This window comes from Rhinolophus sinicus, linkage group LG11 (assembly GCF_036562045.2).
Source record: "Rhinolophus sinicus isolate RSC01 linkage group LG11, ASM3656204v1, whole genome shotgun sequence".
Taxonomy (NCBI): Eukaryota; Metazoa; Chordata; class Mammalia; order Chiroptera; family Rhinolophidae; genus Rhinolophus; species Rhinolophus sinicus.
The window spans coordinates 28354709-28367008 of NC_133760.1; the positions used below are offsets into that span (position 1 = coordinate 28354709).

Here is a 12300-nt window from a genome sequence, read left to right on the forward strand (position 1 = left end):
GCTGTCCCTAGCCCTTGATACCAGGAGTCCAAAAACACATTACCCAGCTCAGAAAAGCCTTGCTCTTTTAAATCCTGTACCAAGAACCACAACGGAAGGCTTTTTCAGATATAAAAATACTTTTGTTTAAGCTCAGATATGTGAGAAGGCCCAGGCCCCCATTCTCTCAAAAGCAGCCCGATTACATAGGAGGGAGTCATTGGCTGGCCTGCATAGGGTCCATCCCTTACAAGACAGGAGTAGCTCCTAGACTTAACAAGTGAGTCCAGCTGAAGTCCTTTCCAACTTGGGTGCATTCATTCGCAGGTTTCTTCACCTGGGTCGGAGCTGGGAACCAGGTCAAGTAGAAAAATATCTTTAACGGAACAGTTTGTAAGAAATCATTCCAACACAGCTGTCCAGTGCAGCAGTTCTGTGAGCGCCTCTCAGAGGCTCTCCCGTGCTCTGAGATCTCAGTGCAGCGCAGTCTGGAAGCCTACGGTGCAGGTCCTTCCGGGGCGGGGGGACGGCACGGTCCTAGGTGTCTGTCGTGGCTCAGACTTATGGTTCAGGGCGGGGCGGGGGTGCCCCTCCGGCGGGCAGCCCTCACCAGGCACTGCTGCAGTACGGGGTAGAGGCGCTGGCAGCCTTCGATGCCCATGCGCACGGCATCGGCCCAGCTCTCGGTGGAGCTGCCCTCCCCGCTGCCCAGCAGTCCGGCCACCTGGTTGAGAACCGGCATGAGCGCCACGGTGAGGCCGGCGGCGGCGCGCTCCTCCTCAAGCCGCGTGGGGTCCAGCAACCAGGTGGACGGGGACCCCAGCACGCGGCTTAGGCCGCAGCCCACCACCAGGTCGTACATCTCGACTCCCGCGTCCGCCAGAGCGAGCGCGGCGGCCGTGAGCGCGGCGGCCAGCGCCGAACCTCCATCCTCCAGCAGGAGCGCCGACACCTCGAGCTGCGCGCGCGGGTAGCGGCCCAGGCGCACCGCCGGCTCGAGCGCCTCCTGCAGGGCCAGCGCCAGCTCACGTTCTTCGCCGCCGCCCGGGGGCGCGCGGCGCCGGCGGCCCGCAAAGGGCGCGCGGCGAAAGTCACAGACCAGGCGGCCCCGCAGCGCGGCAGGGGCTTCGCCGCCCGCTCCCGCCGGGCCGCCGCCGCGCTCGCCGCCCTCGGCCTGGCGCGGTCCGGACACGGCGCACAGCACCTTGGTGCCTCCCGCCTCCAGGTAGGCCGAGCCCTTGGCCTGGCTCAGCAGCCCGGCGCGCGCGTACACGGGCCGCAGCCGCGTCGGGTCGCGGGCGGCGGGCTCTTCCTCTTTGTCCGCTGCGTAGAGCTGCGGCGGCTGCGACTCCTCGGGCCCGCGGATTCGGCGATGGTCCCCGGGCATGGCGTCTCCTGGCGTGCGAGCCGCTTCCGCTGAGCCCTCGTGAGGGCTGCCGGGATAGCGGCGGCAGCGCCGCCCCGCCCCCCACCGCTTTGGAGGGAAAAGGGCGAGCGTTGTAGAGCCCACGGAACAGCAGTGACGGATGTCCAGGGTGATACATGGATTGATGGATGCACCGGGCAGGCCTATAAGTGGGACCTGAGCTCCAGCCTCCCGAACCAGGGCAAATGTCTTCTTCCTTTCACTTATAAAGGTTGTAATTATTTTAATTTGACACTTATTTGTGTGATGATTTTATATGTTCCCCACTGTCTTGCCCAAGAGGGCATTGTCCTTTTGTCTTGGTCACTCCTGTACCCTTAGTGCCCTGACTGGCATAAATGCTTGTTGAATGATTGGAATGATCTCTCTCCTGCGCAGGATTGTGTAAGCGCTTTGTATCCCTAACACTCACCTGGCATGCGCTTGTCGAAGCCAGGACCTCAGCACCCTCCTTCTGTGACAGCTAGCCTCTGCTGCTTCTCCCAGCATAGACCTGTTTTTCCTCCTCCCTCTACTTCAGCAGGGCTGTGACCCTGGACCCCAGAGCCAGCCTGCTATACCCAGGGGACAAGGAATCAGTTGGAGCTTGTACAAGTTAGCAGTACTTTTAACCTCCCCGCACACCACTGTTTCCACACCCAACTGTCTTCAGATTTGGGTGAACGTGTCTCAGGCCCAAATCTGGAATGATGATTCCTTGGGGTCAAGGAATCAGGAATGACGGGCAAAGGTGTCGGGGGAGGTAACTGAATACCTCCTGCATCAGAATGCCTCAAAAGAGAGGGGAAGAGGGACATGGGCCTTAGAGTCCAAGAAAGGAGCGTCTCTCTCTGCTTCGACAACCCTGTGGCTCATCTTCTACTGAGTGATTAATGCCTCTCTCCATCTCACACTGCCAATGTGGCCTCTCTCCACAAATGTCTTGAGGCAATCCTAGGAGCCATTCCCAAAACTCAGGGGTCTGGGTCTGGACTAGGCCAGGACTGCAACCAGAAGCCACAGCATTTATTCTACAGCCAGGGAGCCACAGGCACTTATGGAGGTTTGGAGGGGAGGGTAGAGAATTCATGTATCATCAAATATTGCACGTGGTCCTTTTATTCTCTGCAGCAAAAATGATTCCTTCCTGCAGACCCACAGCATCGGGTCTGCAGATAATTATCTATAGACACGAGCATGACAATGATAAATAGCAATCCAAGGATAGTGGTTCTAGACAGATGGCGCTGACATGTAGGGCTCCAGGCGGAAGTGTAACGTAGGCATCGAGTCACAGGCCGCACCCAAATGAGTTCCAGTTACTACTGGGTTAGGAGGACAGATGGGGCTATTTAAAGGTCCCAAAATTCAAATGTCCCTGTAGTGGGTGGAGAGCTCCTAGCTGGGCGGATGCTTCCAGGTGTGGGGGAGATACTTCCCGATGGAAGCTGCCCCTCCCCTCAATTCTTCACATCTCCCAGGCGGAGCTGGGCAAAGGAAGTGGCCAGCTGCAGCGCCTCCTGTAGGCAGCCCACGTTCTTGCCTGTGGCCTGAGCGGACACATCTTTGCCACCACCTTTGCCATCCATCAGACCTGACACCTGCTGCACCCACTCACTGGCTTTCAGGCCCCGGTTGGCTGCATTCTGGAAGAGAGATGGTGAAGTGGGAGTCAGGACAGAGGATAGGACCGAGGGAGGCATGGAGTTAAGGAAAGGAAAAGGATAAGGGAAGCACGGACACCCACTCTTGCCCTGGGTGGTACTGTTGGAGGCTGAGGCAGACCGTACTGGTTTCACAGCCAGGGCAAGGCATACCAAGTGGCAAAGCCAGGTATCAGCCAGCACAGTTAAATATATCTACCATGAAGAGGGCCACAGGGGAAGAGGTGCCGGAAGTGACCAACAGGTGGGCAGGAGAAGGGCATTGCTAACGGGTTGCACAAACACACATGGGGATTGTGAAAACAACTGTAAGAACCGAGCTCCCTCAGAAAGGCTACAGACACCACACCACTTTCTACTGGCACAGGGATGCAGCATATTCTGACCTGGGGAACTTGACACAAGCACGTGATCTTGCCAGCCTCATTATCCACTGTGAAGAGCATGGCAGACGTCTGAGGAGAATGTGTCTTGAAGAGCTTCAAGGCTTCGTTCAGGGCCTGTGGGGGAATCTGGTGTCAGGCCATGTTCCTGGGGGAAGGGGCCATGCTCTCCAGCGAGTTTGCAGAGCTCAGTTCTCAGAGCACTCCCGGGCCCCCATCCCCAAGCCCCTCCCAAGAGCAGGTGCTGGTCCTAGGAGCCTACGTAGTGAAGGACCCAAGCACAGGGCCTGGCCCGCACTCGTGACTCTAGGCTTTGCCTTCCACCTCCAGGAGCCGTAGCTCTCCAGTCACCAGATCTCTCCCTCACTCAGCTTAACCTCAATCCCAGAGAGTGGGACCTCAGGTGACCACTCCACTTAGAGCCACAGAGCTCACACTTCAGCCACGAGAGGACTGATGAGCCCCCGAGAGAAAAAGACAAACAGCAGAACAGGCATAGAGCAGGGTCTGGAGCCCCATCCCCTGGATTGCCTTGGCTGAGGCGCCGCTCTCCATCTCCAGGATGACAAGGGGCTGGTTGGGATTGCTGTCAATGAGCTGCTTTGTCTTCTCCAACACCTGCAAGGAAGGAAGTCCAGGAGAGAGGTCTCAGGTCAAAGGCCCAGACTGAAACAGAGCAGGCTGCACTGCCTTTGCTGGGTCAATGCTCTTGATTCCCTTCCAGCCAGCAGCACTGCCAATACTCACTCGCTTCTGGACATCGGCTTTGCTAGCCCGGTCTAGGTCATCCATGATCTTCTTCAGGGATTTGAGATTCTCCCGGAATTCATCCTTCTGCCACTGGGGGATGACTGCTGTGGCCAGGGCCTGGAACCAGAACCAGAAAACCATTCAGATCTGAACCACAAGGAGCTGGGATGTGAGGCTCCAGCCCACCCCACCCTCTGGCTTTGAACACTAAAGTCATCCCTGACCAGTGTCCAGGAGAGAAAACAAAAAACAAAAAGGTATCCCTGTCCTGGAGATCAGTCACTATGCAAGTAACTACAGCAGTTGTAATGCTCAGGGCTGGAGAGAAAGAGACAGAAAAAAGAGCTTGGACTCTTGTAAAATCTGGCCCCTACCAGGCAGTGAATACAGCCCGTGAAGGGCTTATGGGAAGCCCCCAAATATTAACAAACACCAGAAAGCCTGGAAACTGTGGGCACCCATCCCATGGTACCTCCCCAACTCCCTCAACACCAGTGCCCACTCATGCTTGGAATGCGCTCCCCTGCCATTGGGCAATGGGGGCAGTAGGCAGGTTCCAGGGCTCCATCGGCCAGGATCCATTGAGTCCCCTTTGCAAGACTGCAGGACAATACAAGTCAATCCAAAGGCCCATTGCACTGAGAACCAGCACTTGAGTGTTCTTCAAGAACAGGTAGTGTTTGATTCCTCAGGCCCAGGATCCAGCACTGAGCAGGCCGAGACAGGAAGGAGGCTGGCTGCTCCTACCTCACCGAGGTCAGCAATCTCCCTTTGCACGTCCTTGTTTGGCGCAGTCTGGGCCTTCACTTTGGCCTCCATGACAGAGAGAGATTTCTTCAAGCTTTCCGCTTTCCTGAGGGCCTGGGAGGGGGATAATCAGCGTTGCAAACTACAGGTAACTTTCAGCTTCACTAGTCTGTCTATACACAACTGTGGCAAACACGGATGGCAGGCTATGAAACAAACACATCCCTAGGACACCAGTTTCTCTTCCTTCAGGGAGGCAAGTGTTTGCAGCCTCACACCCCAGAAAGGAGCACCTTCCTCACACGCCTGGCTGGTAAAAAGGCTGCACTAACTCAGCTTCAGGGCGTAAACAGGAACTCATGAATCAGGAGTCCTTCTTACCCAATGAAATGATCACCCCTCAGGCTTCAGCACACGTCAGGCGCAAGCTTACAGTCCCCACCCCCAGAGCAGCTGTCCCCATACTCCATGCATTTCACACAAGGCATGTACCCCAGGGAGAGGTAGGTAAGCCCTGAGGGCACAGCAAAACTCTGGCTTATCCTTCTAGACACAGGTATATTACCAGGTAGAAGGCAGGATTTACACACACTTTTAGACATTAAACATAAGATAGCTATGAAATTTTGTGCGTTGGTGGCTTTCTTCTGCCAGGCAAGGTAACTATACGACATTTGTGGGTAGCCCTGTACTTCCGCTTCTGACTACAGCGGCCACATTACCATCTGCACTATGGATTTGCAGATTGGACTCCTCTTGTCTTGTTCAAATAAGCCACAAATTAGTGTGATCTGCTCACCTTCTGGGCTTCAGCACCTGTGACAGCCACAATCCTCCGGATGCCCTTGGCAATAGCTTCTTCACTCACAATCACAAAAGCTCCCGCATGACTTGAATTCTGTAGGTGCCTGATGGCAGAACACAAAGTCCGTGGGGATGAGGAAGTCCAGGCACGCGGGTCCCCCCACTGCCTCCCAAGACCCCTGGCTCCCCAGCCCTGAGCCCTCTGGGGTAAGTCGCTCCTACAGAAGCTCCCTCAAGGGATGGTAGAAAAAGGCCCTTCATGTTTTAGGGTAATTTCAGAATCCAGCTCTGGCCAGGAAGAGGAAGAGAAGGCTTGGGGCTGAGAGCCCTGTGACACTAAGCAAGACACCAGCTTTCTGAGCTTCAGTTTCATCATGTATAAAATGGGGGTAATGCTCCCTCACAGGGCTGTTGCCAAGATCCATGAACGTGCTTTGCAGTCCCTAACACCCAATACAACGTTACTGCTGCTGGGCTCTACCTTCATGCATGTTTTTGATTCTCTCTGGTGCAACATCAACTATATTCTTCTAGCCCAGCTCACTGGAGGTTGCCTTTAAAATCTTACCACAACTCCTTAAACAAATAGGTTTTTATTCCCCAGTTGCTCAGAGAACCTCAAATGCTCATTACCTCAATCATTTTGTGAGAGTGGCATGAAGTTGTTGAAAGCTGTTTTCTTGTGCCTGAAGAGTGTCATGCAAAGAGTTAAGGCAGAAGTGGGACTCATCTGAAGGCCTAATTTAGCTGGACAGAGGGAGGCCTGGAACCTGGTCCCTCAAATTACATACCCCACCTCCACAGGCCCTCCTGCTCCCTGCCTGCATGAGGCTGGCAGTAGGTCCTGGGTGGACTCTGGTCTTAAGAATGTTTTCACCAGGCTTCCTTCAGAAGCAGGAATTTCCCAGGCCACTATGACCATCCCAAAAAGACCCTATGGAGGTTCCAAGTGCTATGGAGGAATCTAAGTTGGCAGAAATAATTGGCTATGCCACGCAAAACTGAGCTAGGCCTACTTGGGGCCTGCCTCAAAGGCTCTGAGACAACGGGGTTAAGTCCCCAGATGCCATTCAAACTGACAAAGGGAGCTAAATGAGGTCCCAGGAATGGAAAGGGGCTGGGTCAGATCAGGAGATGGTGAGCACTCCTAGGCCTTGCTGAATCCTGAATTCACAGGCCAAGAATCCTGATTCCTGTTGGGACCAGCCCAGGGAACAAGAGCAAACAATGATGTGATAAGTGCTTCCTTTTCCTAGGAAGAACATTTCATCACAAAGCCAGAGAATGTTCAAGTCAGACACAAGCACTTGGATGCTAAGATTCTTGGGAATACTGTTTGCCAACTGTACTTCCGAGGACTTCATTCCAACCTTAAATAAACAAGAGTTGGTCTAGTACCCACATCCTCCAAGGGTAATGCCGATGACCCCCTTTAATGCTCCCCCTGAGGTACTCACGTTCCCCCACAGAACTCAACAGAAGTGAGTGAGCCAGCAGGACCGGAGGGGTCATCCAACAGCTCAGACACTGGGACCCCAATGGAGACGACTCGCACAGGGTCAGGATAAGTTTCATCAAACACAGCCCGCAGGCCCTGGATGGCTTTAGCTGCTGCCAGGGGACAATCCTGGGTGTAGACGGGCTGCATGGAAAGAAGACAGAAAATAAAACTGGGAAAAGGTCTTCTCTGGAGGTGCAGCAGGAAGCACCAGGCAGAGTGTGGTCTTGAGGCAGGACTCTGCGTTTCTAATCCCAGCTCTGTCTGTCGTGTGCCCTGAGCCTCCTGAAAGAAGGCAATGAAATAAGAATGTCCACCAAATATTTTGTTAAACTGTGAACCAAATCTTACGTGGCTGCGCTAAATGTAAAACAGACCTAACTAGAAGAGCTCTGGCTGTCCTAAGCAGGGGGTGGAGCAAAGACCTCTCTCCGCTCCTCCCCAGAAGCCCTCAGGCCCCTCCACTGAACACCATCACTGCCCCCTACCCAGTGCAGTTTGAGAACCATTGTTTTAAGGAAATCTGTGTGCAGGACAGAATATGGTACAACAGACTGAGAGCACTTGGGCCGCTAAAGCTCTGTGGACAGAAAGTGATGGTGTGGGAAGGGGTGACGTGTGAAGTTCATGACCCAAGAGCTTATACATAACCCAACCTACCTTGGCTGCTTCAATCATCTCGTTAGCAAGCTCCTCGGCCTTCTTGATCTGTTGGCTGGACATGGCTCCCTTGGCAGTGAAGTCAAACCGAAGGCGGTCAGGAGCCACTAGGGAACCTCTCTGGTCAGCTTCCCCAAGCACAGAGCGCAGGGCAAAGTTCAGAATGTGAGTAGCTGTGTGGTTGCTCATGACAGGTCTCCGTCGGGGCTGTAAAGGGCAGAGCCGACTGGTGGAGAGGTTTGCAACAGACTACTAGTTGTTTCCCAATACCTGCTCTCACCTTCTTCCCAGGTACTAGAATTTTTAGATGGACACATGGCTTCCTAGAATAAAGACTACATTTCCCAACTTCCTTTGCAGCTAAGTGTGGCCATGTGACTAAGTAAGTTCTGGTCAATGGTTTGTGAGCAGAAGTATATCCTAAAGGGAAGGGGCATGCCCTCCCTTCCTCTTTCCCCCTGCCTAGAACAGGAGTTGGCAAACTATGGCCCATTGGTCAAATCAGGCCTGTCATCCATTTTTGTAAATAGGTTTATTAGAACACACCCACACCCACGTGTGTACATATTGTCTATGGTGCTTTTGTGCCACAATGGCAGGGTTGGGTAGTTGTGATAGAGGCTATATGGTCCAAAATTCTAAAAATATTTACTGTCTAGTCTTTTATGAAAAAAGTGACAACCCCTGGCCTAGAAAATGGATCTGACTACCTTCTTGGACCATGAAATCAAGGGCATCACCCCAGGAATGATGGCAGAGCAATAAGCAAGGAAAGACTGGGCTCACTGACTTTGTGTGGCAGAGCCTCTGTATTAGTTTGGACTTTTAAGTGAGAAACACATTTCTATCTTGTTTTAAGCTACTGTGTCACACACAACAGAATCTATTTCTTAATTAATACAGGCTGGCTCCTGAAGAAGTAGTTGAGGTTAACCTAGAGAAAGGCAATCTCCAGGTTCTGCCCTGTACAGCCCCGACGGAGACCTGTCATGAACACAAGTCTATAGGATCTCAACCAATCATTGTGGTCTAATAGGGGAACATACAGATTTAACTCTCAGTTACATCCCTCATAAAATTTACTCCTGCACTCTACTTATAAAAGTCTACTTATAATTTTACTTGGGAGTGACAATATGATTTTAAAGCCAAGGAGGACATGAATTCTTTTTACAATGTATAGTAAGTATATCAAATCACCATGAGGTACATACAGTCATGTGCTACACAACGATTTTTCCGTCAGTGACAGACTGCACATACGACAGTACCCATACAGCCCAGGTGTGTCGCAGGCTAGACCATCGAGGCTGCGTAAGTGCGCTCCATGATGTTCACACAGTGACGAAATCGCCGAACAATGCATTTATCGTTAGGTGGCACATGACTATACTTTAAATATCTTCTATATGTCAATTGTACCCCAGTAAAGCTGAAATGAAAAAGAAAAAAATGCTAACCAACAAAATGCAACTCACCTCATCAATAAACAGCCGGACCTGATCCCCCACTTTCAGGTTGCCATAGATTGTTCCTATGTGGAGCACATACCCGCCTCGCACCTGAGTATTCTTCACTGTAAACTCGGTTTTCTAAGTGGAGTCAAGGAGGAGACCAATACATAAATAAACCCATAGGTATGTAAATATACAGAGGGTGCCAAAAAAATGTATACACATTTTAAGAAAGGAAAAAACTGTATTAAAATTGTAATGCTCAATATATACCAACAACAAAAGATGAGTACAAGTCATGTGTATATATTTTGTTGGCAGCCCCGGTACATATATACCATTAATACCATTATGCATATATCACATGCACCATTATATATACGTATTTACCATTATATATACACACTACTTTACACATGTACACATATATTGGACTAGGTCACTCATCTCAGACCACAGAGTCCGCAATGCCAAAGCTAGCAGCCGAGTTTTCAACAAGGATGTCTGCCCTTCGGAGAGCTCCCTCTCCTCATTTACGAGGGAAGCATGGAGGAACTGAGGATCAACCTATGCAGCCCGGCTGCAAGGATCCTGCTACGAGGGGCCCCAGTGGCTGTGAAGGCAACACGGTGCAATAAGCAGCTCCCTTGGCTTCAGAAACACTGACCATGGAACACAACCCAAAGGTCAGTCGCGTCTGCTCCCCAAGGCCTGGATTGTTGAGAAGCCAGAAAAGTTACCCTGGTCCAGGCCTAGCCCTTTGTTGGACCCCCCTCTCTGGCTAACAAAGAAGTATGGGCTCACGTCTTCACTGCTGTCATCAACCTTCACAAGGTAGCCTTCGTCATAGATCTGCCCTCCTTGCTCAGCATAGAAACAGGTCTTGTCCAGCACGACTCCACACTCCTGGCCCGTGGACACCTCTCCCACGAACATCTTATCCCTGCGCAGAGCCAGCACTGTAGCCACTGCACTCTCAAAGCCTGCATAGAAAGGGGGAAAACAGGGTCAATGACTTCATTCACATGCTTAGCTGGCTTTTGATGGATTGTATTTCTCAAATTCTCTTTAGGGCCTAAGTATCTAATTTTGTTTTGGAAACAAACCCACTAGACTCCATGAAAGGGCTCCACCAGAGAATGCAACACTTGGTAGGGTGTCCAAACTGTCCCAGTTTGCTTGGGACCAAGGGGTTTGCTGGGATGCGAGACTTTCAGTGTCAACACTGGGACAGTTCTGGGAAAACTGGGACAGTTGGTCACCCTAACTCTGAGATACCCAGCAGAAACTTTGTGGTAAATCTGATTAGGAGGTCTTTAAGAGTAGTAACAAATTCCCTACTTCAAGGTCAATTCACAAAGAATGTACTGAGCTGGCTTGGTATCTCTGCTGGAGCAAAAGAGTAAAATAAAGATATGTATTGCCTGTTTCTTTCAATTCTGCTTAGCTTTAGAATGCTACTATTGCCAATGTAAAATTCAACTGCCTTGCGGATTCTATCAATGTCAATTTCCAATTTCCTGGTTTCCTACAAGATGTTACGAGGGAAAACTGGGTAAAGAGTACAAAGAATTGCCCCGTAAACTTCTGTTTAAAAAACAAACAAACAAAAAAAAAACTTCCTGTGAATCTATAATTATGTCAAAATAAAGAGTTAAGGAAATCAATCGCCAAGGGTCTCTATGAGTATAAAATTACACAGCATGACTGTACAACACTACAGGAGAGGCTACCACAGATAGCCCAGGTACCTAATCGTGAGGCCTGTCTCAGAAAACCCCCACCTGAGGACAGTAACATACTATAGCTCCCACTGGAGTCTGAATGGTAGTTGTACTTGGGGGAATCGTCTGTTGCCTTCAGACTCTTTTCCCGGAGCTCTTCAATAGCATAAATGTCCAGCATAATGTGGTCTTCCCCACCAGCTCCCTTGCCCTGTGATTTCAGCTGCCAGTAAGAGAAATAAGCATAGTTATCCTCATGTAGAAGAAAAAGAACTCTGACGTATTTCAAAACTGCTAAACTATGCCTAATGTAAAGCTCCCGAACAGGGTTTATCAATCTGGGCACTACTGACATTTAGGGCCAGATAACTCCTTGTTGGGGGAGGCTGCCCTGCGCATTGTAGGATATTGGCAGCAGCCCTGGCCTCTACCCACCAGATGTTACCCACTAGCTGCCAGCAGCATCCTGCCCCCACTTTGGAAACCAAAAATGTCTTCAGACATTGTTGCCAAATGTCTCCTGGGGGGGCTAAAATGCCCCTATTGAGACCCACTGGTCTAGCGAAAAACAGAATTTCAGAGACTTTAATGGAAGGAAACTCTTGCTTGCTTTGCAACCAAGTCCTGCCTTGGTAAGTGTTGGGTTTCCTGCTCACTCCCCAAATTCTTTACCTGGGCCATTTTCCTCTCTTCTTCAAAGCCATCCATATCTACCACCAGGCCCTTCTCTTCAGCAATCAGTCCAGTGAGATCCACTGGAAAACCATAGGTGTCATAGAGGAGCCAAGCAGTATCCCCTACAGCACAAAGGAATTGTGTCAAGTAACATGGACGACCCCATTCTTTTCCACCCCAAACCTTTCCCAGAAGGACACTGACAGTGACAGAAGGGATTAAAGAGACAAGACAAGTCAGTATTAGTTCTGTGCCCTGGTCAGAAAATCCATCAAATCTTTTGGAGATGACTTGGAGAAAGCACAAGAGGTCTCTTAGTAAAACTGTGTTTCTTAAACAAGTGTGTTCAGTTTGTGAAAATTCACCAGGCTTTTTCCATGTACATTATATTATATTTTGATAAAAGGAAAAAAGCTTTCAAATTTAATTTTCCTGTCTGGTAAAAAATAAAGCAAATTGCAAAAACCAGTATATACCATATGTTCCCATTTTTGCTTGAAAACACCCACACACCAACAAAGTCCTGAATACTCCGAGCTCTTAAGAGCTATTACCTC

The 12300-nt window shown here is 50.7% G+C and overlaps 2 protein-coding genes across 5 annotated transcripts in view; both read right to left on the reverse strand.

Annotated features, from left to right (window-relative positions):
* Nucleotides 1-100: 100 nt before the first annotated feature.
* EXOSC6 (exosome component 6) lies at nucleotides 101-1552 on the reverse strand. Its single transcript, XM_019710295.2, has one exon. The coding sequence runs from the start codon at nucleotides 1364-1366 to the stop codon at nucleotides 548-550; it is 819 nt and encodes a 272-aa protein (XP_019565854.2). The 5' UTR covers nucleotides 1367-1552; the 3' UTR covers nucleotides 101-547.
* A 933-nt stretch (nucleotides 1553-2485) lies between these two features.
* The window catches only part of AARS1 (alanyl-tRNA synthetase 1), a 59438-nt gene continuing 49623 nt past the window's right edge, over nucleotides 2486-12300 (reverse strand). For all 4 annotated transcript variants that reach the window (XM_074314578.1, XM_019710280.2, XM_019710288.2 and 1 more), the window contains 12 exons: nucleotides 11741-11865; nucleotides 11147-11291; nucleotides 10149-10327; nucleotides 9369-9482; nucleotides 7891-8097; nucleotides 7190-7374; nucleotides 5728-5836; nucleotides 4929-5042; nucleotides 4179-4298; nucleotides 3963-4049; nucleotides 3435-3548; nucleotides 2486-3030 (listed from right to left, as the gene is read on the reverse strand). In XM_074314578.1, coding sequence (XP_074170679.1) covers nucleotides 2845-3030; nucleotides 3435-3548; nucleotides 3963-4049; nucleotides 4179-4298; nucleotides 4929-5042; nucleotides 5728-5836; nucleotides 7190-7374; nucleotides 7891-8097; nucleotides 9369-9482; nucleotides 10149-10327; nucleotides 11147-11291; nucleotides 11741-11865 — 1685 coding nt within the window. In that variant the 3' untranslated portion in view covers nucleotides 2486-2844. The remainder of the gene's footprint in view (nucleotides 3031-3434; nucleotides 3549-3962; nucleotides 4050-4178; nucleotides 4299-4928; nucleotides 5043-5727; nucleotides 5837-7189; nucleotides 7375-7890; nucleotides 8098-9368; nucleotides 9483-10148; nucleotides 10328-11146; nucleotides 11292-11740; nucleotides 11866-12300) is intronic.